The sequence below is a fragment of the Dermacentor variabilis genome, chromosome 2 (genome assembly GCF_050947875.1).
Source record: "Dermacentor variabilis isolate Ectoservices chromosome 2, ASM5094787v1, whole genome shotgun sequence".
Lineage (NCBI taxonomy): Eukaryota > Metazoa > Arthropoda > Arachnida > Ixodida > Ixodidae > Dermacentor > Dermacentor variabilis.
The window spans coordinates 138,850,498-138,877,048 of NC_134569.1; the positions used below are offsets into that span (position 1 = coordinate 138,850,498).

The window sequence follows — 26,551 nt, forward strand, 5'->3', positions numbered from 1 at the left end:
CTTCTCCCGCATCGCGCCAAGTTTAGCTTCGCGATGCGCAGCTCCTTCTTCAGAAGTACGAACATTTCTAGGCCGCCCCATGGCGTTAACTGACCGAGCGCCGCTGCGCAGACGCTTTCATGTCTTTTGCAAGGTTAAGCGCATGCGCATTCCTAACCGTTATCACCGCGCATGCGCAGATCTCGGCGCGGCGGCGCAGCCGGAAGCGCGCAGTGTCTCCGTCGGTGGGCGTCGGTGGAGTTTTGATACGCGGTCCATTTTACGCCGAGCAAGAACAGCTTTACTGTGGAAACTTCTATTGCCTAAGTGGCGTTCACAATTTTCCGTAAGAGATTCGCAGAACTTGCTATGGGCGGCGACTGCTGTCATGAATTGCCTGGCGCTCCATGCTCGGTCCGTGAAAAAAAAAAAAAAAAGATGTGAAGTTTGACGTGTGAAAACGATGATGCGATTATGATACATGGCGCAGTGGGGAGGGGGGGGGAGAGACTCCGGTTTAGTTTTTAGCAGCTGTGGTTGTTTTAAGCGCACCTAACGCAGCACACAAGCGTTTTTGCATTCCGCCTAAATCGAAATGCGGCCGGCGCGACAGGTATCAAACCCGCGGTGTCGTGCTCTGCAGTGCAACGACGCGTACACGCTGAGGTATCGCGTCATGTTCCTGGCTAATAATAAAATCCTCATATGCAAAGGAGATTTTGGGGACATGGGCAAGGGGGTTATTTCTCAAACGGTCACTGCGTAGTATTTTGATATTTCCACCAATTATCTTAAAGCAAGAGAGGCATCATCATTGAAGCACGACCGAAGATGTCGCTGACATGCCTACCTAAGAAATGTTAAAAAAGAGTACGCATGAAGGAGCGCGGTAATTTGTCAGCAAAAATTTATACTGGCATTTTCCCAATAACAAGTACAGTAACCTGTAAATATTTTGTCACTGAATGCTGTTCTGTGATGGGCAGCGAGGGACATAGGGTTTTCAATGCGATTTTCGAGCTTTTTTTTCCCGGTGGGTTTTGCATATCTGTGCGCATCTTGCCTATTCGATGCAGTAAAGCTTCAGACAAGCCCAGTGCTTAATCAACGTTTCCTTCTCCATTCTGTTCTTACTTTCGCACTAGACCTAATCGGAATACCGATTTGGTCGGATTGCCGACGTTAATATATGCTTCAGTGACTAATTTCACAAAGCTCTTAGTTTGTAAGTCTTGTTGTGTGTTATGGGCTAGTCGCCTTCGCTAATGTCAGGTCCCGCGTCATGATTGGCTCCGCTTTGTTCTTACGAACAAATTCTAGCGTAGGAGCGCAATGCGCGCAAAGGTGCACTGCTGATTGCACATGCTCGTTCTTTCTGTTTTCAGGCGCCGATGGTGAGAAAACGGCAAATTTCGTATATACCAACTATGAGAATTGCGTCGTAGTGGACATCGGATTCAAGGAGAAACAAAGTAAGGTTTTGTAACTTACTGCGCTAATTGATAGCTAGTGCTCACTGCGTAGCGGGCAGCACGTAGCACCGCATATCGCTGCAGGGGCAGCACCGCATATCGCTACAATATTATGAAGCCAACAGACAATGATCTCGCCGAAATCACTGGAGGTATTAACTGCTTTGATTGATGCACAGACTTATTCCCGAGCGACCATTAAATATAGCGATGAACTTTAATTGCTTTTCTAACAACGAGAAAAGCGAATGAAATGACAGAGGAGACGTTTCGCTGCCGGTGGAAGCGGACCCTAGAACCTACACGCGATGCGTGCGGTCGCCTGCTAATGGAGCCACGTCAGTGCCTGTACACGGCGTCAATGTCCTTGCGTTTATCTACACGTGCGTAACTTATACTTAGGAGTGTTAGGCAGTGCCAGTTATGACCGTAGCCGTGGAATGGGGAGCATCGGTGAAAGCGCAAGCGTCACCTAGTACGTGTACTCTCTACGCGGCAAGTAGTCAATACATTGTTTTATGCTGCTTCATACATAAAGACGCGTCAACAGTTGCGACCCTCCCCAAACATCAAACATTGCTCACCCAAGGGCGGTACCTCATTAAGAGAGTTGTGAACAGGGCGCACTGCGTATCGTACAGATGCTGTTCACGAGCAGGATTCCGTATGGCACCCCCTATCTGGCCATTGGAAATGCAGAAATTATAAAAAAAAACTAAATACCATGATTATAAAACCTATCAATACTGAATTGGGAATTCCCTAAAAAGCGCTTACTGCACGATTACTCAAACTCGGCCTGCACAACACACGGGAGGAACACGCAGAAGCGCACAATACAATCCATGTTGATAAATTCAAATTGACTCGCACCGGCAGAAGCGTGCTACTCTGACTCGGTTACGTTGTGGAGGCAACTGCGAGATCGGTGGAGAAATCGAGACTACCAACGTACATATGAGACTCAATCTCAGTGGTACCTGTATGCAGCAATACGCATGCAAACTTTAATAAGGAAAAAGTACGGGCAAGAGCAATAGCACTGCACAAGAAATTCACTGCAGACCCTAACACAGGATACACAGATGTGGCTAAGTTTCTAAGGATACCTGCTTTCGCGATAACCACAAATAATAACCGAGGTGAAGGAAAGGCCGCTACCACGATACTCTCAAGAGATTCAGACATGGCCGAAGATGACAACTGAATGCGCCATCTCCATATCCACCGAAAATTCTGTAATGCTGAGCAGCTTGCAATCAGCGTTTCGTAACTTCAGAATAGACATGGTATCCTCGAAAACTCTGAAGTCTTGCTAGAAATATCGAAACACACGGAAGCTTCCGAGACCTACGTTGTCTGGACCCCTGACCACGAGTCACTGGCGGGGAACGAAGTGGCACGCGCTGCAGCCCGGAGGATGCAAGCCGGGCTTTCCTGCGAGAGGGGTTCCGAAAGGTGGCAAGGTCCAAGGGTATTCCCCCCAAAAATGTACGAATATCCTGCAGCATTACAAATTTTAAAGAAGCTTATATCTCTTCCACGTACACAGCTGTCTAACAAGAGACGAGACAGTTGCTCTGTGGCGTCTCCAAGCAAGCTCATATATGTACACGGAATAATATTACATAGGAAGCACCCAAACCGATTTTAATACCTTTGCCGGTCCTGCGGGATGCCCAACACCTTTCGTCACATGGCGATAGGGTGTCCTAATCTTGCAGAACTGAACAATTGAATGCTTAATATAGAATAACCAAAGAAAAAGCCACAAAACGAGACCACCAAGAATCGTGGGAGCCCATTGTTGAGGTTTGGAGTACCAGCGCAAGTTGGTGTACCAGGCCAGGGAAGGAGCAAAGGCCAATGGCTACCTGGACTGAGGAGACCGCCCCCCTTGGATGGAGATAGAAGCGTTGCTCACTGATTTGGATTGTTAAACGTTTGTTCTCTCTCTCTCTCTATCAAGGCATTAATGCTACAGAGTCGAGAGGTTCGCTGTATAAGGAGAAAAAATATGAGGGAACCGAAGGGCTCAATGTTGAGGAACGATCATGTAAAGCTAGCAGACTATGAAGCTGAGAATAGCGTAAATTTTCCATAAAGATGGGGCTACTGTATTACAAATATGCACTTCAGAGTAGCCATTGTTGAATATTCGCTGTCAAGATGCGATCTAGCGTATCGCTGCAGAAGTTTCAAGTTTGGCCGCTATTTACATGGGGAGGGGCGTGGAAAATCTGCTAAAGTTCCTTGACGAGCCCATCGGCCGATATTACATAAGCAGCAATCGCCAACATATCCGAATAACGCAAAATCATAACAAGAAGTTGCTTAATCACATTATGCGCTACTAACAGCAAGAGCAGAAAAAGAATGCAAGATACACATAATCACATTCTGTGTAGTCAGTTAAGCAAGTCGAACACACATAGGAAGATTGCATGCACTGGGGATGTAAGAAGAACGCGGGAGGAACGTGCCATGACGCATAGTTCTCGTCTGCGTGTGATGACCAGCTCATTTATTTGCACATTGATAGCGTTTCTTTCTTTTTTTCCGTTTCGTTCAAGCAGAACTCAGAGTGTGAACAACCTGTTTTCTTTTACAGGCTGTGGTCTATGGGTCACTTCAAATGCTGTGCACAGTTTCCCGCAGGAATGCGTGGACCATTTCGAGGACAACTGCGACATGACGGTCTCGGTGTTTGACGAAGAATCCTGCAAGGGCGTGTTGGACAACATATAACGCATTAGGCATGCTTGTCAAGAGCCTTCGGTTATGACTATGGAATAATAAACCGCCCCTTCGCAGAAAAGTAAACTGGATCGGTATTGTTTGGTTTATGATCTTTCTTCTTAAGTGGCTATACTTTCATGTCAGCAAAGGGGCCTCTACCAAAAAGAGAAAGCATGGCGGATAAATAATGACAAGCTTCTGGTACCCCTTAGACATTGCCCAATGTTTGCTATAAAGCTCATTATTGATAATCGCAAAGTACCTTTTACGATTCAAAGGCGGAGGAGAAACTTGTGTTGAATGGGAGCATAACAGTGACGGGTTAAAATATCATTAGTTAGAAAGAAGGCACAGTTCACTACTGAAGCCTAATAAACTCAATAACACAGAAAGTTAAAATTTTGTGGACCACACTTATGCTGAGCATTTGAATTCAAGTGGGACCCCTGCTCGAGGAGTTCTTTATGTTGTCGCTATTTTTGCTATTTCTTCGCCAAGAAAAAACAGGGGACATGCGTAGCCGATGCCTGCAGATATGAGGGATCTATCGGAGATCTACAAAAGACCTCTTTTAAATAATGTGCGTGCCTCAGTAATGCCTTTCATAAGGCAGGTTTTACGAGTTTTTCGCTACGTTATAGCCACATATGATACAGAACTTGATGAAGATATTGTGCGAGATGAAGATACATGCAGGTGAAGGGACAGATAAGAAGGTGAAGATTCTAAGCCACCAAGATGGCGCGCAAGGTAGAATCACAGCGTTGCTCGTCGGCAACGTGAAGCAGCTGAGAAACGGAGAAAACGCAAGCGTCGGCACCGGGGTCAGAGTCGGTGGGTGGTTCGTCCACTGCATAGCATGATAAACAGTCTGCGTTTTGCTGTAACCGGCCCGACTTGTACACTACTGCATAGCAATATTTTTGCAGCCTCAGAGCCCAGCGACCAAGCCGGCCGGCAGGATTCTTGAGTGAGGAAAGCCAGCAGAGCGTATGGTGTTCCGAGATTACAAAGAAGTGCGTGGCATACAGGTACAGGAGGAATTTGGAAACCGCCCAGACGAGAGCCAGGCATTCACGATCTGTAATCGAACAGTTGCGCTCCGCTGCTGTGAGGAAGGGGCTAGCGTGGGCGATAACACAATCTTGACCCTGTTGGCGCTGGGCTAAGAAGCCTCCGATACCGTGGCCACTGGCATAGGTACGCACCTCTGTAGGGGAGGAGGGGTCAAAGTGGGCCAGTATAGGTGGCGTGTTGAGAACGTTGGTCAGGTGCGCAAACGCGACAGTTTGAGCGGGGCCCCACGCAAACGGCACGTCGTTCTTCAGAAGATTAGTAAGTGCTGCGAAGTCTTAAACGAAGCGTCGGAAGTTGGAGCAGATTCCTACAATACTTCGGACGTCTTTGACAGATTGAGGTACAGGAAAGGACTTGACAGCACGAATTTTCTCCGGGTCTGGTTGCATACCGGAAGCGTCGACGAGGTGGCCAAGCACTGTAATCTGCCGACAACCGAAGTGACAATTCGATGAATTTAGTTGGAGCCTAGCCTCTCGGAAAACTTGAAGAACTGCTGATGAGGGCACAAGGTGTGTGAAATGTAGGCGAAAATACGAGAACGTCGTCTAGGTAGCAGAGACATGTTGACCATTTGAACCTTTGAAGAAAAGAGTCCATCTTACGTTGTAACGTTGCTGGGGCGTTGCATAGACCGAATGGCATAAGTTTGAATTGATATACACCATTAGAGGTGACGAACGCGATTTTCTCTTGGTCTATTTCATCCACAGAAATTTCCCAATAACCAGACCGAAGGTCTATTGAAGAAAAGTAGTTGGCTCAGTGGAGACAATCGAGCGCGTCTTCAATGCGAGGCAAGGGGTAGACGTCTTTCTTGGTAATGCAGTTTAGATGACGATAATCTACGCAGAAAGGCTATGTGCCATCTTTCTTTTTAACAAGCACCACGAGCGAAGCTCAAAGGCTCGACGAAGGTTCAACAATGCCTTTGGCAAGCACCTTGCTCACTTCATCTTGAATAACTTTACGCTCTGAAGCAGAAACTCGATATGGCCGACGATGAATAGGACTGGCGTCACCAGTATTTATGCAATGCTTAACAATTAAAGTCTGACCCAATTGACGATTATTGAGGTCGAAGATGCCGTGGTAGGAAACCGAAAGGCGACACAAACCTGCTCCTTGTTCAGGCAACAGGTCCGCAGCAATCATAGGCAGAAATATTGCGTCAAGGCAAATAGCATCCTGTGGACATAGTGAAGAATCTGAGCAGACGTCTACTGAAAACGTCGTGGCGTGTTCATCTCCTATAGCACGCAGCGTTGTAATCGTTATGCCTTGGGGTAGAACTTCCTTAGTAAGGCCAAAATTGACGACGGGAAGTCATGTTCGGTTATCGGCAACGGTGACGACAGAGTGGGGCACATTGATATTGCGCATCAAATGGACAGCAGGAACAGGTGTGGCGATGTAATCACCACCGGGCACAGGAAAAGAGGATAGCAAATCGACGAAAGTCAGGGCTGTAGGCGGCAGGTGGACGAAGGTGGTCGTACTAAAGTTGTTCGGCACGAATATGCGCGAGTAGAGGAAGTTCGAGGCAAAGGGTACCGGCAGAACAGTTGATCAAAGCTGAATGCGCCGTAATAAAGTCGAGTCCGAGGACTAGGTCATGGGGAAAATTGGTCAGCACTGTAAAGGGTTAAGGAACATGACGGTCGGCGAAACTTATACGGGAAGTACACATTCCAGTGACGTCAACAGTGCTGCCATCGCCCACGCGGACAGTTCGGGTAGTAGCAGGCGTGAGAACCTTCCTTAGTCGGCGACGGAGGTTACATATCATTATGGGCACCTGGTCTTCAGCATCTATTAACGCCGTTAAGGGGACACCGTCGACGTGAAAATCAAGTAAGTTCTGGTTCGTGGAGCCTCAATGGAGGATTTCGACACGACAAAAATAGTGAAGCAATACCCCCAGGAGCTGCATGGTCTAGTTTTGCGTCCGGGTGGGTCCATAAATGTTCGGCGGCGAATAGCGGCGTGGCTGGCGCGACGGGGATCGACGGCGTTGAGGTCAGGGCGAGCTAACGGGACGACTGTCAGCGATGGTAGGATTAGAGGTAGGAGGCATATGGCGAGCCGAGTAACAGCGCGGGTCGGCATATGGGCTAGGAGACGGGGAAAAGGAGCTCAATTACGGCGACGTCCAGGAGATTCGGAAGTGGCGAGAGACGTGGTCAGTGCAGAGGCAACGGAAGCAAATGGGCTTGTCGTCCAGAGTTCTCCACTCGGTAGGCTTGGGGTATCTGGGAGGGGAATAGAGATCATTGTGAGGCGTAGCTGTCGGCACCGACCGGGCGTCAGGTCGGGAGACGGAGCAGGCAGCAGGAAAACCTAGGTTTGCAAATTATTGCCGTACAACTGCCTGAATGAGAGAGATCACTGGGGCTGGTTGGTCAATGGTGGGGTCAAGTGGGCGTGGATGGAACGGCGCAGGACTTGTAGCCTCGAGCTCGCGGCGAACAATACGTGTGATTTAAGGGTGTTGAAGCGGCAAGGTCGACGCAAGACGACGACGCAGGCGTGTAAGGGAGCCGGGAGAACTGTGGAATGACGCGACGGCTTTTAGCGAGCTCAAAGTGGCGGCATTCCTCGACAATGACATCGATGGTGGACACATTGTTGAAGACCAACAAATAGAACGCGTCGTATGCGATCCCTTTGAGTACGTGGCCGACTTTGTCAATCTCGGTCATTTTCTCGTCGACTTTCCGGCAAAGAGCGAGCACGTCGAGTATGTACGAGACATACGATTCAGTAGAAGACTGAACTCGCGCGGCAAGCTCTTTTTAGCAGCCAGCTGCCGAACGGTGGGATTTACAAAGAGGTCGCTGAGATTCTCCTTGAAAGCATCTCAGCTAGAGATCTCGTCCTCATGCATTCGGAACCAGACACGAGGAGTTCCGCTCAAGTAGAATAGGCCATTCGCTAGCATAATGGTAGGGTCGTAGTGGTTGGTTCGGCTAACACGCTCATACAGGCTGAGCCAGTCTTCAACGTCGATGTTATCTTGGCCGCAGAATAAGCCAGGATCGCGGGGATTGGTGACCGTAACGTACGTTGTTTTCGGGGTCGCAGGTCTAGAAACAGACGAGGTGTCGTCAGCGGGAGCCATGGTGGAAAGCAGGATGGTGCGGCCGCTGCGGAGCTCTGCGGAGCTCTGCGGCGAGGGCGGGGAGTGGCACCCTGCACCAAAATGATACGCGAACGAATGATTGCGAAGTGGAGACTCTTTACAAAGTGTATTTACAAATGATGACTGCAGCGCTGGTTAGTGCAGCCGACAACTCGAGAGCCAGAGACGGTTTGTCGTCTTCGTCGGGCGCCCGCGTGCATCGTCCACAAGAAACACGCAATATGCGTGTGTCAATGTTCTCTGTCTTAGTGCAGTTCAAACCGATTTGCACAAAGAACCACTGCAGGCGGCATGTGTTTAATTCCTAACTTTGTGACCAATACATTAGCATTTGATATTATTGGAACTTTTCAGAGCATTAGGTTTAGTACCTTGTGGGTCAGTCGTACTTGCGTGGCTATTTTCTTGCATTTAAAGGCCAAGTGAAACAAAATTTCTCTTGGGGTGATGAACCTATAAATTCCTAGTTTTCCAGGCAGACCTCTCCTTCTTTCTCTTCATTAAAATCTACTCCGCATCCTCCTACCATATACTATCAATGTTATTTCGGCAAGGACGCAGGGCTGGTGATCACCTATTTTTCTTATCAGCGGCCATTCAATTGCGTAAGCAGACCACACGTGTACATGGCAATGAGAGGTAGCGATGCCGATATGATGAAAACCTCAGCAGAAGCGTACACGACTGTTGTTCTCTCAGTTGCGCCTAGGCGCCCAGGCGCGTCGTTCGCTCAATAACTGCTAGTTTATGGGTGTCTCTCTCGGCGTGATTTCTCGTTGCGCAGGTAATTTGAGCTGCTGCAAGAACGCCGACGGAAGCCCTGCTCGCCCACAACATGATGTCGGCCCCGTAGAGCGTGTAACCTAGGTCCGGTATCTGATCCAAATCGCGCGCGAGGCAACCCATCGCCATGTTGAAGGGTAGAGGAGATATCGCTCCTTCAGGTGTTCCTTTGGCAGGCATTTTAAATATCTCCGACGCGATTTGGCGAATACTGTTGCTTCACCACACGATTGGAAAGAAACGTAGTTGCGTAACTGTAGGTGCGCGCACCAAAACCCGAGAGTTGGAGTTCCTCTGGTATTGCGGCGTGGCAGACGTTGTCGAAGGTTCCTGTGAGGCCTAGTGCTAGGACTATATGTCATCGCCATACGTTAGATTAATTAGAATTTCGTCCATAAGTAGGAGGAACTTCACCATAGGATTTCACATGGGTGAATCGTGTCAAGGTGAAGTGGCCTGAGCTATCTAATGGCTTGGGCTACTCGGTACGTGGCTGTGTTCGCGACACCGTTGTAGTCGTTACATCGTCGTCATTACATCTTTGTCAGCACCTTTCTTCATGATACTGTCGTCACGTCATCGCCGCCATATAGTCGCCATACATTTGTTGTGATACAGACATCGCGATGTGGTTGTTGTCCTTCCATCGTCCTCATTCTAGTTTCGTCATCCTGCTTCCGTCCCGCTGTCGTCGTCACTACATCATCGCTGCTGACACATTCGCCGCTGATCATAACTTCTCGTAATTCCCAGTCTAATTGTGCGAGTACGTCTTCTAATTATGCACGGAAGTCATTGAAAAGTTGGTATCCTTGCCTAATATTTTCTTGACGGATATTTTTCTGTGTTTCTCGTGGAGAATAAAAGTAGTTGTGAAGTGTACATATAAATTCACTAAGATATTCAGGTAGGCTTCCTGCGCTCCTTGAGCACGCAGTTTCACTGGATACGCAGCTGTTTCAATATGGTATGGAGAACTTTATTGGGTCCTGAAGGTCAACCATACGTTGACGCGGGCCGCTCCCACGTTGGGACTGTCAGGCCGAGCCCTTCAGCCACATCGCGGGCCTTCTGGACTGCCCGTAATTGGTCAGAGAGTGATTCACTGTGTAGCATTTGCCGCCACCAATCTTGTTCCTTGTCACGGTCTGTGAAGACCGCGGGGCACTGCCAAAGCATGTGGTCAAGAGTAATGATGCCATTGCACTTATTACAGTTGGTTTGAATTTCCCTCTCTGGATAGATCCTGTTAATAAAATATGGACTTGGGTATGTTCTTGTCTGTAGCAAACGTAATGTGACCGCTTGGGCTCTGCAAAGCTTACCGTGTGGCAATGGGTATTCCCTTCTGCTTAAATAATAATGCTTCGTGATTTCGTTATATGTTAATAATCGATCCCTGTGTTCCCCGGGTGAAGTGTAAGTTGCTCGGTCTTGAAGAGCACGGCTAGAAAGTCCTCGTGCTGCTTCATTTGCCACCTCATTGAGGTTTCTCCGAGCTCCGTCCACCACCCCCAGATGTGCAGGAAACCAGCGGATTTCGATCCTCTCACTCTTGACCTTCTCTAATAATTTTGTTGCTATCCGTGTCACATATCCGTTGGTAAAGTTGCGTATGGCTGTTCTAGAGTCGCTGTAAATATGTGTCCACCGATTAGCCCGGATGGCTAAGGCGATTGCTACTTGTTCTGCTACTGTGGGGTCCTTGGTATAGACGGTGATGGCATCCTGTATGTTACCTTGAGTGTCTACGACAACGGAGGTATACGCATCCTTATTTTTAACCCAGGCAGCGTCAACAAACACCGCCTGCTGCTTATGTTGATCTATGTCTTGAAGGAGTGCCTTCGCCCTTGCCTTCCGTCTCTCGAGGTTATGTGTCGGGTGCATGTTCCTAGGGAACGGGGTCGTCTTTATTGTTTCTCGTAGTCCCGCTTGCAATTGTGTTAATAATTCTCCTTCGTTGGTGTGGTTGTTAATTTCTACGCCAATTTCTTCAAGTAGCACCCTCCCAGGGCGTGTCCCCATTAGTCTCTCCTGGTGGGCCACCTGTTGAGCCTCAGCTATCTCCTCTAGTGTGTTATGCAGCCCTAGGCGCAATAAGCTATCATTGGCCGTGCTGATGGGAAGTCCTAGTGCAGTCTTTATAAGTCGTCTGATTAAAGCGTTTAGCTTGTTCTTATCGGCCTGTGTCCATTGTAGCATGCCAGCCACGTACGAGAAGTGGCAAAAGGCGAATGCATGTACCAATCTGATGGCACTGTCTTCTCCTAGCCCCTTATGCTTGTTGGTAACTCTACGCAGAAGCCTAATGACTTCTTCTGACTTGTTAGAGATGTATTCTATCATCCTGCAATTGGATCCGTTCGCTTGCAGGAGAAGTCCTAACACTCTAATAGTCTCCACCTGCCTGATTGGTTCTCCATTCTTGGCGCATATGTCAATGCGGGGTTCTTCCTCTGGGATATATCCGTTCGGCCTGCGCCCACGCTTACTGCTCCGTAATACCAATAGTTCTGATTTTTTAGCAGAGCAGTTCAGTCCCATACCCTCAAGTGTTGTTTCTACCACATAAATGCTTTCCTGTAGTTTGATCTCTGTTTGTCCCATATTACCTTCGGCACTCCAGATTGTTACATCATCTGCATATATAGCAAAGTGGATACCCTCAATCTGCGCGAGACCTCGAGCCACTTTTGACATTGCCAAATTAAATAACATGGGAGATAGGACAGACCCTTGTGGTGTCCCACGATTCCCAAGTTCCAGGGTTGTCGATTGGAGTTCGCCTAACCTGAGACAAGCAGAACGGCCACCGAGAAAGGCTTTGACTGTATTGTGCAATCGCTTACCCAATCCCATCTCCGAGAGGATATCCAATATGGCCCTGTGCTTGATGCGATCAAAGGCCTTTTCTACATCTAGGCCTAGAAGAGCTCTCGTATGTAGCGGGCTAGCAAGAATAAGGTGATGCTTGATTAAAAGCATTGCATCTTGAGTCGAAAGTCCAGGACGGAAACCGATCAGGTTATGCGGAAGAACATTTCTGTTTTCTACATACTTAGTCAGTCTATTGAGTATGACATGCTCCATGGTTTTGCCCAGACATGATGTTAATGATATGGGTCTTAGGTTATCTAGATTGAGTTGCTTGCCTGGTTTGGGAATAAGAATTGTGTTAGCAATTCTCCATTCCTTCGGATAATCACCGTTTTTCCAGAGTTCGTTGAAATACTCTGTTAAATATTTTATGGAATGATCGTCCAAATTTTTCAACAGCCTATTGGAAATGCCATCTGGACCGGCAGCAGATCTACTGTTGAGGTCGTACAGGGCTGCACGAACTTCACTTTCTGTGAAGTCTTGATCCATAGGCTCACAGTCTTCCCCTGTATAATCAGGCAGGTCTGTACTCTCATCGCTATCCTTAAGTGGTAAATACCTAGCTGCGAGCCGATCCAGAATGGCCTCCTCCGTTGTGTCCTGACTCTCACGATGGACGAGTCGTGCTACTGCTGTTCTCCTATTAGATTTCGTGTCGTTCTCATGAAGCAAATGTCTAAGTAAGTTCCAATTCCCACCACGTCTGATTCGACCATCTATGGAATTACAAAGCTCATCCCATTGTTGTTTCTGTAAATTTCTGGAGTGTTCTTCAATCTCCCTATTCAACAATGCTATGCGCTTCCTGAGTCTCCTGTTCAGCCGTTGCGTTTTCCATCTATTTAACATAGATTGTTTCGCTTCAATCAAGTGCGCCAGCCTACTGTCCATGATTGCGATATCCTCCTCTGTGGTAATATCCTTCGTTGCCGCCTTTACATCTTCCCTGAGCTGAGTGGTCCAAGTTTGGAGTGTTTTCTTTTGTCCTTCCTCTGTCTCAGCTCTGCTTTTCCTTACTTTCCGAAAAAGATCCCAGTCAATGTAGTTAAAGTGCTTTATCTCATTACTTGGTGTTTCCAATAGTATTTGTAATATGTAATGATCACTACCCAGGTCAATATTGGAGTTATTCCAGCCAGCGTTCGCTAAGTTTGATACAAAAGTAAGGTCTGGGGTGGAGTCCCTGCATGTAGATGTACCACACCTAGTGGGATAAGCTGGGTCTGTGATGAGGGAGAGATTAAGATCTGTAGCTAGGTGCCAGAGTCCATCCCCTTTCTTAGTATTCCAGCGATATCCCCAGGTTTGATGTGGGGCATTGAAATCCCCTCCAATAATGAGTGGAGCGTGCTTAGTAACAGCCATAGTCTTATTAAGAAGTACCCTGAAACTCTGTTTCATGTCGCTAGGGCTGCTATAAACATTAAGACAAAAGAGGCTTTGCGGTTTGCTTCTATTCCTTTTCAAAATTATTTCCACTAGTAAGTATTCTAATTTGTTTAGTCCAAGGCGCAAATCATGTTCTATGTAAGGTATTTTCTTATCTACGAGCGTGGCTAGCCCCCTACCCGGCTCTTTGCCCCTGCATGTCGCTTTGTATCCGGATAGGCTGATCTCATCCGCCAAGGTTTCCTGCAGCATAATTATTTTCGGTTTGTCTGGAGAGGTTTTTATTAACTGCATAAGAGGTGCTTTTTTGTGATAAAATCCTCGGCAATTCCATTGCCACACGGTAAAGCTCCCCCTGCTAGCCATTGCTTATAGAACCCGCCTTACTGCTACCCGCTAGAGTACGCTTCGTAGAACACCCCGACACGCCAGGGAGCGATCTGACGCTTTCTGCTTCTGAGGGTAGGTATTCGTCGTCATCGCCCTGTGCTTCTACTTTGGTGAGCCTCTTTTCAGCCGTCAGTCTCCATTTCCATAACTTATCAACTTTGAAGGTAGTTTTATCTATGGCATCTCTAAGTTGTTTAATCGCCTCCTTGATCTCTTCCAAAGCAGAGCACACTGTCGTTTCTACTGGGCTTATTGCCCGCTTCTTTGGAGCTGGTGTGTTTTCTTCATCCTGGCTGTTGTCATTATTCACCGGTTTGGCTATTGCTACTTTTGTGGAGTTAGTCTGCGAGTTCTTGCGAAGTTCTACAACCTGCTTAGTAAGTTCGTCATTTGCCTTTCTCAGATACGTTACTTCTTTAATTAGCTGTTCTACCCTGGCATCATTATCTCCGACCAGCCGCTCCGCACCGCTCTCCGCAGCCCTCACAGTACCTTTCACTTTGTCGGCCCAGGTTGTTCCAGATGTCGTCTTGTCGCCAGGCGTCTGCCCTCCTCCTTCGAAGCGCACCTGCACTTCGCGTGATCTGGAGCGGCTTCTGCCCTTCGACGGCGAGCGGCGTCTTGACCGTGTGGGGCTCCTTGAGCACGTGCGCCCCCTGGTGCCCGTTTGGGCATCCCATTGCAGCTGTGCTGATGTCGCCTCCGATGCAGATCTGTTGCGTTCTCGTCGTCGAACTCGTACCACGTATGGAATTTGGTACCGCTGTCGGCAAGTCTTGTCCCCAGTTGGGTGATCCCCTCCACAGAATTTGCACTTAGGCACACACATGTGATTGTCCTCCGGGTTTTGAGTTCCACATCCTCTGCACTGTACCACGTCCGGTGTTGGACATACATCTGATCGATGTCCAATCTTTCCGCAGGCATAGCAGACATCAAACTGCTTCCTATACAGGTAGCACTTGACGAGGGTCGACCCGTATCTTACATAATTGGGTACCTTGAGCCCATCAAACAGAACAATAACCGAACCCGTGGATTTAATACGTTTGGCTGCCAATGCCAGTGGGTTAAAGTCATGCACAATGTTCTTCGTTATCGTGGCCTGATTGTCTCTGAGGTCAACTCTCCGAATCACTCCTTTACACGTGGCATGCGGAGCTGTCTCGTAGGCGTTCACTTCGTATTCGGTTTCCACTATAACGATTGACCTGATTCGCACATACCTGGCAGCATGGCTGGGATCTGGTGTACTAACCACCACGATGTTTTGCGTGAAGTTAGGGCAAACGACATCCTCTCGGGCTTGTTGCGGAGTCAGGCCCGATGCTTCAATAACCGCCACGCCTATCGCTGTGGTGCTCACTTTGCTCAAGTTGAGACCTCCTCGTGGGCGGATGATGATTTTGCTGTGCTCCTCGGGCAATTGGGGCATCCTCGATGCCTTGACAATCCGGTTTTTGAACATAGTGGTTGTAGGTCCCTTGTTCTTGCTGCTGTTGCCTTGCTCTCGCTGGCTCTGCGGCGATGTTTTCCCATCGCCAGTAGTCCTTGTGGTGGAGCGAAATTTTCGGCTTCTCACAATTTGCCAACCTAGATCTTCCTCATTCTCTTCTAATCCGGTAGCGTCTTCATCTTCCATGCGCGTTTCCGCCATCGCGGCACGGCGGGGCCAGTAGGCCTACTTGGGTCTTGCACCAAGAAAGGCCAGTAACAGTCCAAAAATGAAAGTCCCACCTTAAAGAAAGGTGTCCGCAAATTCCCGGTGACTTCACAAATCCAGTGATGTGCTTGAATCCGTGATGGTGGCAAAGAAGGCTGCACAAACATTCAAAAACGACGGAGCCGATGTGAGGGACGTCCGCACCTCGGCTTCTTCTTCTTCCAAGTCAGCTGTTTCAATGGACGATCTTTATTTATTTTCAGTGAAGATAGACCGATGCGGCCTAGCTATACCAGTCGTGGTGTACCGCAGGTGCAGTACTTATCCGTACCCTATTCAACTTTATACTAGTTGGTCTTGCCGATTCGTTACCACAAACCGTGCAGCTCTCCATATATGGAGAAGACATTTGCATGTGGGTTTCAGGAGGGAAACGCACACAAGTCTGCGCACGGCATCAAAATGTTTCAATTGCCGTGTCAACATATTTAAGAAGGCAATGCCTGGATACTCCACACGAGAAGTCTGCACTAGTTGCTTTTACTCGCAAAAGCGATGTCCGCGTATGCTTTGTGAATTAATGTCCAGGATGTACCTCACAGACGAACGCACCGATTTCTTGGCGTCATCATTGATAGAGACTTGTACAGAGACAAGTAGAAGCACTTACGTTCCGTACTTGACAAAACATTTGGCCGCCATTGTGGAACTTCTCGGATTTTTGCAATTGTAAAAAAATTACCGACGATTACGTTACTTCCTAATGCGAAATTTGAGCGCAGCAAATAAGCTGTTTCACCTTTTCGATAGATTGAGGCAAAGAAATCGAGCAACACATGTATGCGCTATCACAGAATTTTTTTTTATTTTTCACACGTATTCCTTTAACAAAGACTCCACTAGGTAAGCTTCTGCTTCGGCGGCACGCACCTCTGGATTCTGACGGCGACGGCGCTGGGCCTCTGCTCTGGCAGCTCGTTTAGCAGCAGCAGCAGCAGCAGCAGACGGAGGACTTCCATCGGTCGTCTCGCTCATGGCTCAGAAAGAACTGGCAGATAATTTCGCAGTGGCGAACGGCAGCGGCAATTTCGGCTCGGGCGGTGCACATATACAGATCCGCCGCCACCGATCTGGCTCTCTGATTGCCACCGCACAGGGCGAACGGCAGCGGCAATTTCGGCTCGGGCGGTGCACATATACAGATCCGCCGCCACCGATCTGGCTCTCTGATTGCCACCGCACAGGGGTTGCATTGGAGGAGGAGCGAAGAAAGGAATTAAGTTCGAGCCGGCGCTTTGACAACCGGAGACTCGCAGGAAGAGGGGGGAGGGGGGCGACGTGTACACCCAGCGGCAAACGATGGGGGCAGAAGCGCGTGCAGCAAGCGGACAACACGATAAAGGGAGGAGGGAAGAGATAGCAGCGACTGACTGATGCCGCTGACGCCGATAGTGAGTCAACCCCAGCTGCGGAGTTGGTTTCAGGGACAACGCCGCCGATGCCGACACAAACAATATGATACCCTCGCTTCCGCAGCGCTAAGAACCAGGTCTAGCCGTGGGAAGGTGGTCACGTATTCGTCGACGTGCCGGGGCCTACGTGAAATAACCAGCGCGTCGGCAACTGAAGAGCACCCTATCCGCCACACAAGAACAGGGGGGGGGACCCTTTCCTCCTCTTTCTGCATGGCGGCGACGGTGTTCTATGCAGTCACGTTATCTTGACTCTCTAGCGGCGTCAGCGGCATCCAGCGCTATCAGTCGGTCGCTGCTAGAGCTGGGGGGATGAAAGGGGGGCGGAGCTGGTTACGAGGCCGACGACAACGCCGACGATGACGCGAAACCCAGGAACGGACGCCAAAGAGCTGCGCTCTAAAAAGTCTTTTTGTGGACTTCCTGCGGTACAACTTACCTTTACTAGGAAATATCTGTAGTACAAATATCCGCAGACTTCAGAGTGTGCCCAAGCACTCAGAGCTTGTCTTGGTCTCCCAACAACTACGTCACGATTGTGACAGTGGTCACTGCCAGATATTCTCGTTAGATAGTCTGCATTACTACAGATGTCCTGAGAGCACGCATCCGACACCTGAGTCGGGTTTCCTTACATCTTCTTGCTTGCTTTCCAGCAAAGAGGCGACATTCAACTTTCTCCTAGAGTATTGTAAAACGTTAGTCCTTTTTGCCAACACAATTCACGTCTGCTACACGATTACCAACCCCATTCTGGTGTATGCAGCGGCCACAAGTAGAATTGACAATTTCGAGCATCAAAACGGAAGGCAGAGCGCCCTTGCAAGCTCTGACGCCAGCAAATTTGAATGCACTAACACCGTCCACAGATTGCGCCAACGTGTCTACACAGATGGTTCGGCAAAACTCCAGTAGCTCTGCTGCTGCAGTAATCTTCGTGGCAAAGTCTGCAGAAATCGAATTATAGGGCCGCTCACCAGGGCTGCTCAAATTGAGCGGACAAGCGCTGTGCATGCAATGCGCGCTAACGATCGTGTCCGCCAACTATTACATCGGTACGTGCCCTGGAGAGAGCTAAAATTTCAAACGGAAGCCGTTTGCCCTTGTCCTTGCGGGCGCCCCGCTCCAAGCTGGAGAGAGGACGTATACGTGCTAGTACGCCTACGTGCATGTGTTTTTGTTGTGACGTCACTCTTAGTGACTCGTGAGTTCGAGAGTTATTCAAGGCAATATCTGTTATTTGTGTAACGTGCTGGTCTATAGATGAATGAAGGTTTATCAAATGATACAACACACAAACCGAATATCTGCGTGTATTTGTTTTACTTCGCACCGCAGCAAGAGTGATGTACTTCCGTTTCGCCTGCTTGTTCCTACGCAGTGCAGCCGCGCGCGCAGACACCGAAGCTATGTCACTGATTACCTTGTTCCAGCGCGAGATCATGCTCGGTGATCCGCGCACTCTAAAGGCTCAACCAGACGTACGCGTTCCAATGCGCCCGCACGCGCCGCACCACGCCTGGGCGCGTACGGCGTCAGGCGCGGAGGCTGTTTCGCGTGTCGGCGCGCGGCGGCGTGGAGACCTACAACCGCTAGAATTTTTGCGCCCGCGCCGGAAGCTGCCGCTCGCGTCAGTAGCATGACACACCTCACATGACCACGGCAAGCCAACGTCACTTCCGGAACGACTCTTCGCGCGACGTTCAGGCAAGCTTGCGGGAAACATGGCGGCGGTCCCGGCTGCCCGCTTCGAATTGAATTTGGCGTTGCTTTTGTAAAATGCACTTCGTTCGTAGCAAGTGACTGTGTAAACGGCTTTCGCTTAGTCTCAGGCCGCTTCGACGACAGAGTATTATGGATAACCTCGTGGTGTTTTCGAGATCGCTTCTCGTTTCGAACGAGTCGAAGCCTAACGAAAGAAACGTTCGAGATGTCAGCGCCACCTGTCGCTAATGGCGCGAAATAGCCGCAACAACGGCATATGGCCTCTGAGATTCGAAGATATCGCCGGTCAACTAAAATTGTAGAAAACGTGTGCTGCTTAGCGTACGCTATATTATAGCGTATAGCGTACGCTGTAGTTGCGGACGCTAAACTAAAACTGTCTAATATGTAACACATTGCTTAACGAGGCCGTTAAGCGAAGGCTAGACTGCCTTGAACATGGCAAGCTAGCAACACTGCGCCGCCGCGACGAGACGCGCGGCTACGCGCGGCAACTCGTGCATCGTTTGGGTGCGCGCCCTCTTCCTCCGTAGGGCGCCACGCGACGTCGAGTCAGCGCGGCGTGTGCGGACGCATTGGAACGCGTACGTCTGGTTGAGCCTTAAGAACAGTTTACACCCTTTGGCGTGCCCCTTCTGCCACACAACTGTAATAGTCATCTGCCATGATACGTTTCCTTTCTTTGAAGCTGCGAGCCCAGTACTTTCCAGTAACGAACGGCATTCGCGTTATCAGCATGATAGCATTCCCCACAGAAAAGTAGCGGGCGCGGCGTTTTCAAGAAAGGAAACGCATCAAGGCAGATGACGATTATCGTTGTGTGGCAGAAGGGGCACTCCAAAGGGTGTACACTGTTCTTAGAGTGCATGTGTCTACCTCAGTGTTTGTGCAGCAATAACTTGTACCATTAGTCAGGTGTTCTCGTGGACAGCGCGCACAATCGCGCGCTGCGCGAAACGAAACACACTCAACAGCTCGCGCGCGACGCCGTCAACCATCGTGCCGTCAACGGTTGTGCGCCGTGCAGCAAGAAAGGGAAGAAAAAAAAAACCAAGGCTGGGCCCGTGATGTACGCGTCACGCGATCCTCGAGGTCCGGTATAGGAGAACGCAGGGAAGGAATTGTCCTTGCGGGGGCTTGACGCGGCAAGTGGATAGAGTGTCTCTTGGCAGTGGCGCTCGCCTCCTGAAATCATGGGTTCGCGGCGCTGAAACGTTTCTATCTCATGTATTAATGAGCCAATTTGAAAAATTCTTGTGGCTGCACGCTCCTTAGAGGGCACGTAACAACTTACAGCGTAAAGCTAAAATTTGCTTTGGCGCCTGGTGTGGGGCTCTTTAAAGAATTCATGTGTTTGCAGAAGTTGAGGTGCTCCGTGCTGCACTTGATTTCATTAAACAGGAACCACCGCAACGATTGACAATTTTTAGTGTTTCCAAGGCCTTCAGTGCCTGGAAAGCCCAATGCACCTCGGACCGAATGACCAACTGGTCTTACATATTCGACACATATGTAATCGCAGCCATTACAACGGACACAACATAATATTTCAGTGGCTTTCAGGACATTGTAATGTCAGCGGGAATGAACACGCCGACGAAGCCGCCTGACCTGTGCATGAAAAGATGAATGATCAAAAAGAAGCACTTTACATGTTAGGGAAGTGCTTACCAGTGGCAGCTATGAAAGCATTTAGTGATAGTGAACGGATGTTACCGGGTAGATACTACCAAAGCTCTATTGTACGTGAAAAAAAAACTACTTGAATTTGTTACTACTGGCATAAATAGGTGTTATGTTCAAGGCGTGGGAACTACGGATGCAACTTGCGTTATTAAATGTGATATAATTAGAATGAGAAAGACCAGGGGTGGCGTTATTAATTGCATATACAAGTTTTAAGGCTTCATTGTGATAACGTGACTGTAATGCCTCAGTGTGCAAAGATTGTTGAGCCTGTGTTGGTGAGAAAGTGCAGCTGTAATTTTGGCAAATGAAACGGATATATTTTCGCTGGACGTTATCGAGCCAGCTTATTTCCCATTGTTTGTAGGGGAATCAAACGACATGCATATTCTAGAACAGGACAATTTAGCGTTTTTTATAATAGCAGTTTCGTATCGCGGGGGGGGGGGGGGGGTCTTAGCTAAGGTGCGGTGCAAATAACGTAATATTTTAATGGCTTTCCCGTTAACATATTCAATATGGTTAGATCATGAAAGATGTTCGGTTAGAATAACACCTACGCATTTATACTGAGACACTCGATTAAGTTGGATGCCATCCAGAGAATAATCGAACGAGAAGGGGCTCTGTCTATTGGAAAATGACATCACAATTGTTTTACTACAGACGATGTTCATTTGCCACGTTTTGCACCAAGCGCAGAAAGACATAAAGGATTGGAAATGACGGCGGTGGTAATCAAAGGAGTTAATAGATTCGCATAATACGCCGTCATCTCCATAAATTCTGTTTTAGTTGAGGTGCTATGAGGTAAACCATTGATGTACATTAGAGATGATAAAGGGGTTAATACGGATCCCCGGGGAATTCCCGACGTAACTTCGACAGGAGTTGAGTCCACTGAGTTATAAGAAACAAATTGTGAGCGATAACGAAGAAAACTGGCGATCCAAGAAACAAGACAGGGATTATTGTAGATGGCGTTGAATTTTACCAGTAGTTTAAATGAACCACAGAGTCAAAAGCTTTAGAGGAGTCAATAAAGATTGCATCCGCTTGATTACCTATGTCTAGGTTAGAAGAAATATCATGAACAAAATCGACTAATTGCATTACAGTGCTATAACCACGACGAAAACCATGCTGGGCCGATGTTAGAACATCATTAGAGTCAAGGAATTCGATTATATGCTTGTGAATAATGTGCTCTAACATCTTGCATGACTGGGGCGTGAGAGCTGTCGGCCTGTAGCTAGAGCGAAGTTGTTTGTCACCTGATTTATACAAAGGAAGTTGGCTGTTTTCCATTTAGTTCGTACTTCACCAGAGTCTAAGGTATTCTGGAAGATTACAGCAAAGTACTAAGGTGTCCATAGGGAGTACGCTGAAACCAGCCTGTTGTCTGGGTTGGCTGAAGTGGTCTTGCCCTGATTCTACTGCAAATTACCTTGTTGAATATTTTGTAGAATCCTGAAAACCTGCCTTAATTGACAAATAAGCTTTCAATTCTTTAACGCCTTCCTCTCTGTGGCTTAGTACGACGTTGGCATTCTTCCAACATTATGGTACCGTTGAAGTCTTGAGACATCACGAATCGCAAGGTTTGTAGAAAATAGTCAGTTACAATTTTAGGCCGTACTCAACAGTCCAACTTAACCATATTTCTTAGGTTGCTATCTCTCTTTATTTTCCTCGCGTCTTTTACATAAGTGGAAGGTAGCAATATTATTAGAATACATGTGACTATTGCCACGGGAACTCACGAGTAAACGGGGAAGAGACGAAAGTGTATATTACAATATTTGCAGGCTGCTGCGACCGCAGAATTGCCGACAGCCTCTCATGCGGCGTGTCCCGTCTTCTTTCTCTTCGCAGAGCGAAACGGTCGTTTAGGGGCATGCTCATGCGCATTGGTATGGTATGGTATGAAGAACTTTATTGGGTCCTGAAGGTCAATCATAGGTTGACGCGGGCCGCTCCCACGTTGGGACTGTCAGGCATACGCGATGCCTCCTAACAATATTATAACGTCAGCGTGATCGTAGAGTTTCTTTAGATCTTGCACATATGGAGGAGAGGTAGAAGAACCGTACTTGTTTTGTCCCTTATTAACTATGCATAAGTGCTTGACGTCGATGTGAATCCATTTGGATCATACACAAGTCGACTCGCAAAACCTCGTGTAATTCATTCAGCGTTGTTTCGTTTCGCATTCTTTCATGATCATTCTTTCAGATACATAACCGACGATTTTTGAAAGTTAGTGGAAAGTAGTTATTCCAAGTCTTTGAACTTCAGTGTGACCGAAATAGCTTTTGTAGTCTGCCAACATTAGAGCAGAATGAGAAATCTCGGGAGTGCACAGGCAACTTTAGAATGCAATGCGTTGTTCTGTGGTAGTCAGTGCCAACGTATTACATTCGATGGTGTAGCATGCAGGTTAGGGATATGCAGACTTGCTGGCTTTTTGTCATCACAAAAGAAATCGCTGTTTGTCTAATAAACCAACTTGACACCGCGAAAATGAATTCCTAGGACAGGCCACAGAACGAGAGAAAATCGGGCCTCCGGAAATGGGTGCTTGAATTGTGCATCTGAATTTACAACGCGATAAGAAAGCGCCTGTGTTACCGTTTGTAGATACGCCGTATAACGTTCTTCAATCCTTACGCCAAGATGGAAAAAACAATTCAATCCGGAAACTTAATGGACTCCAGGTGAAATACAAGTGCGTTGTGAATGATTGGACAGATGGCAGAGCACTCACATGTGACACACTCCGACATAGTAATTAGAACTATTAGATTTGGCTAACGAAGGCCATACCTAATTTTTCCTGTCAGAAATGCTTGATTGAATGTCACGCATGTTGGACATTTCATGCAAAGTACAAATAATACGTGACACGCCTCTGTTTTTCTTTTCGTACGCTTTCGACTAAGGGATACGTAAACGCGCCGTCTCCTTATAAAAAACTGCCATTGCTTTCTTGGAAAGTTGCAATTTGTTGCATCGTTGAACAGCGAGGGAAGGCAGCCTTTCGTGCAGAAACTTTCATCGGAAACATGCGGACGGCCATTTATTGCCTCTTGGTTGTTGGCACCATGCTTTGGCTAGACGCCCCACTTGCTGTGAGCCAAGCCAAGCACAGTCTACAGCCTGCCGTTACAGATGCTTTCAAGGTACGCATGCTGAGCTGATGGTGCTGTCAGTTTTTAAGGTGAAGTCGTGGCACTAAAAAAACGCGTTAGAAAACGTGCGTGATGAATGCAGACTGTAGAGTCTGATTCTATCTAATGAAAAACCTAACTTACTTTTACTTTTTTGGATGTTATCTAAACTATGCTATCTCAAAAGCGCGTAATCATTCTTTGGCACGTAAATTGGGCTGTCCTTGCCCCTCAAGCCATCGTTTCGCTTCTGCCAACCCGCTTTCGTGTACTGATGCATGTTGTTATTGTGAAAATTATTATTATCGTTATTATTACTGGTACTACTGTAATATCAGTGTCAAAAAGGCGACTAAATAGGTATGGACAAAATCTGACGATAGCTCAATTAATGACCAAGCACTCCCTTTTCTCTTAGAGATTAGTTGCCTTCTGCCTTTTTGAAAGAGCGCTTCGCGTACGCGACGACGTACTCGTCATAGCCGTCTTTCCATTGCACGAAGACTGCGCGAAGTCTGAAGCTGCTGCAGCACCCGCATACCTCTGTAGGCGCAGTGGGATCGTGGTGTCGAAGAATCGCTTGTGAACTAAGTAGGCAACGTAGTTGCTTGAAGGCTTCTTCATACACACGCGACCTCGTGGAGATGTCGTTGCTAGCGGTAGGCAAATCTGTCAGTGCTGCGATGATAGTTGAAAAATTGCCCACAAAACACCTAAAATAAGAGGACAGCCCTAAAAGCTCGGCAGCGACATAAGAATAGTGGGCATCGGAAGCGGAGCTTGGCTGGGTCAGGAAGCATACCGCCCTTCGATAGAACGTTCTCTTATTGTTAATTTGTGGGCAGCAAAAGGACACTTTTGGTGTTCAGTACTAATACTGGGCGTCTCCTGCGTACTAATACCATAGGAGACGCCCAAAGGCTGTGGGAAGGGCGAAAGGCGCCACGGTGAAGTGTAATGTTTGGGGTCGGGCATGAAATAGAAGGTAGCTGACCCATGCCGTTGTCCAACTATTCCGCGCTGAGGACGTTGTCGAAGGGAAGGACTGTTTCTCAGCGAGAACAAGGAATATGGGATTTGTTTACAGTATCTGCATGAGAACGTTACAGTTCATCAGTCTAACATGACTGAAAGAGGAATGCACACCGAGGAGCCGCCAACGGCTCCTAAAATACACTCTGTCCTCCATAGATCTCTAGGTGAGAGAAAACGGCCGTTCGACCAAACGCAGCTTCCAAAGTCCTCGTAGCGGACCCGCCTTTGAGGGGGAGGGTTTATGCACTCACTTCCACACAGGTTGCACTGACCATACCGAGGTGCGTGGGTTCTCGCAGACACGATGCTTGACCCGAGCAGGCGCCTCTTTATCCCAGAGTCGACGCCGCAGACAATGGTCGCCGCGTCTGTCCATTCTAAGCTGCGTAAGACGGCACCGCCAAATATCGTCTTCCAGGAATTCCCCCGCTCCCATCAGACCATGATGGTGTCGGCAGCGGACCAGGCACACTTCGTCCTTTCAAAGCCAGTCATCGCAGCAGACATGGCGCCTTTCCGTCATGGTTCCCCGAAGATCGCCAGCCCCAGCCGGCCGTTCGTAACAGCAGCATATCGTCGACTTGTTCCTTAATTTTTTGTTGCTAAGCTGCCGACAGGCGGTATGGTCGCTGGCGTGATGGAGGATGTGAACTAGTGTGGACGCTGTGAGTGACGGCCGCCGTAAGCCTGAGAGATGGTTGGTCGTAATCAAATGATGAGCGAAAATTCTGAACAAGCGTAAGGACTCGCTTGTGATATGGAGGTGGCAGATCAGCATCTAAGACAGATTCAAGAACGTGTAACGACAACGATGACATGATGATCATGGTGACGACGTGCACAGCAGGGGAGAAGTGAGGGCGTCGAGCTGATAACAGGCCATGTCGTCGGAAGTATCGCGAATGTGAAGCGGGTCATGGGCTGAACACGATCTAGTGATTCTTCACGCAGTAAGGTCACAAGATATTTAGATGTGTTACACGGAACCTTAGCGGATAATGCAGATACATTGTTCAGGACAGAAAACGGGAGAGGTAGGGCTTCGAGACGTAGAAAAAGAGGCGACAGTGTCAAAAATACTGCAGCGTCTGTCGCGGTGGAGCAAGAGACGGGCTTAAAGGGAAGCTGAAACACTTTTCGAAAAAAAAAAATTAGTTCTCTGCGGCATTCTACAGTTTTGTGTCCGCTGAACATGAATATCTGGTTCAAAAAGGGCGGAAACAAACCCAAGCGGCTGTTTTTTCAAGAAAACGCGCACCAGCGCATCAGGGCATCGCGTGAACGCCGCTGTTGCCCGTGATTGGTCGGGGCCGCTATTACGTCATTCGCGGCAGTCGCCGGTCGGCGCCGCCGTTTCAGAGCGTAGCACGCTGTTCTGTTCTGGCTTCATAGCTGAGTTGTAAGCATTATGGAACGTTCTCGCTGTCCCGGACAGCTTGTATTTTCGCCGTACATGTTCGAACCGACAGCCGATACGGAAAACGATGGCGGCAACGGCGGCAACGGCGATGTTGAGTGTGCCAACAGCCAGAGCGATGTGTGCACCTTCTCGCGCGTTGGAAATCTGAGCTGGTACGTATGTTTTTTTTTTTCATGTAGCTGAACGTTCCAATGACGGGAGAAAAAATGCGCTAAAGTGTCACTTAGACTTGCTGCTGGAAGAATGCCGAAGCACTAACTTCTCATTAGATTGTCAACACGGGTGCAATTCCGCGATGTCAAGCACCTTGCCGCTGCTTGTCTAAAGTCCCGTGGTTTTTGTAGTGTTGATACACGAGTGCGAACATAAGTGCCGCGTTTGAAAACGCGCACATGCAGTGCTGCGAGGTACAGTCATGGAAGTTGCTTATCATACACATCCAGAGATGGCCAGAGGTATTATATGTGCAATATTCATACTATGGTTCGACGACTTTGCGATTGTGGCTCGATCAAAATCGGTATGC

General features: G+C 48.3%; 1 protein-coding gene across 1 annotated transcript in view; it reads left to right on the top strand.

Moving 5' to 3' along the window:
* LOC142570994 (uncharacterized) overlaps window positions 1-4,251 on the top strand; it is a 119,064-nt gene extending 114,813 nt beyond the window's left edge. Inside the window, exons 4-5 of the mRNA XM_075679288.1 lie at window positions 1,365-1,451; window positions 4,063-4,251. Coding sequence (XP_075535403.1) covers window positions 1,365-1,451; window positions 4,063-4,199 — 224 coding nt within the window. The 3' untranslated portion in view covers window positions 4,200-4,251. The remainder of the gene's footprint in view (window positions 1-1,364; window positions 1,452-4,062) is intronic.
* Window positions 4,252-26,551: the final 22,300 nt, after the last annotated feature.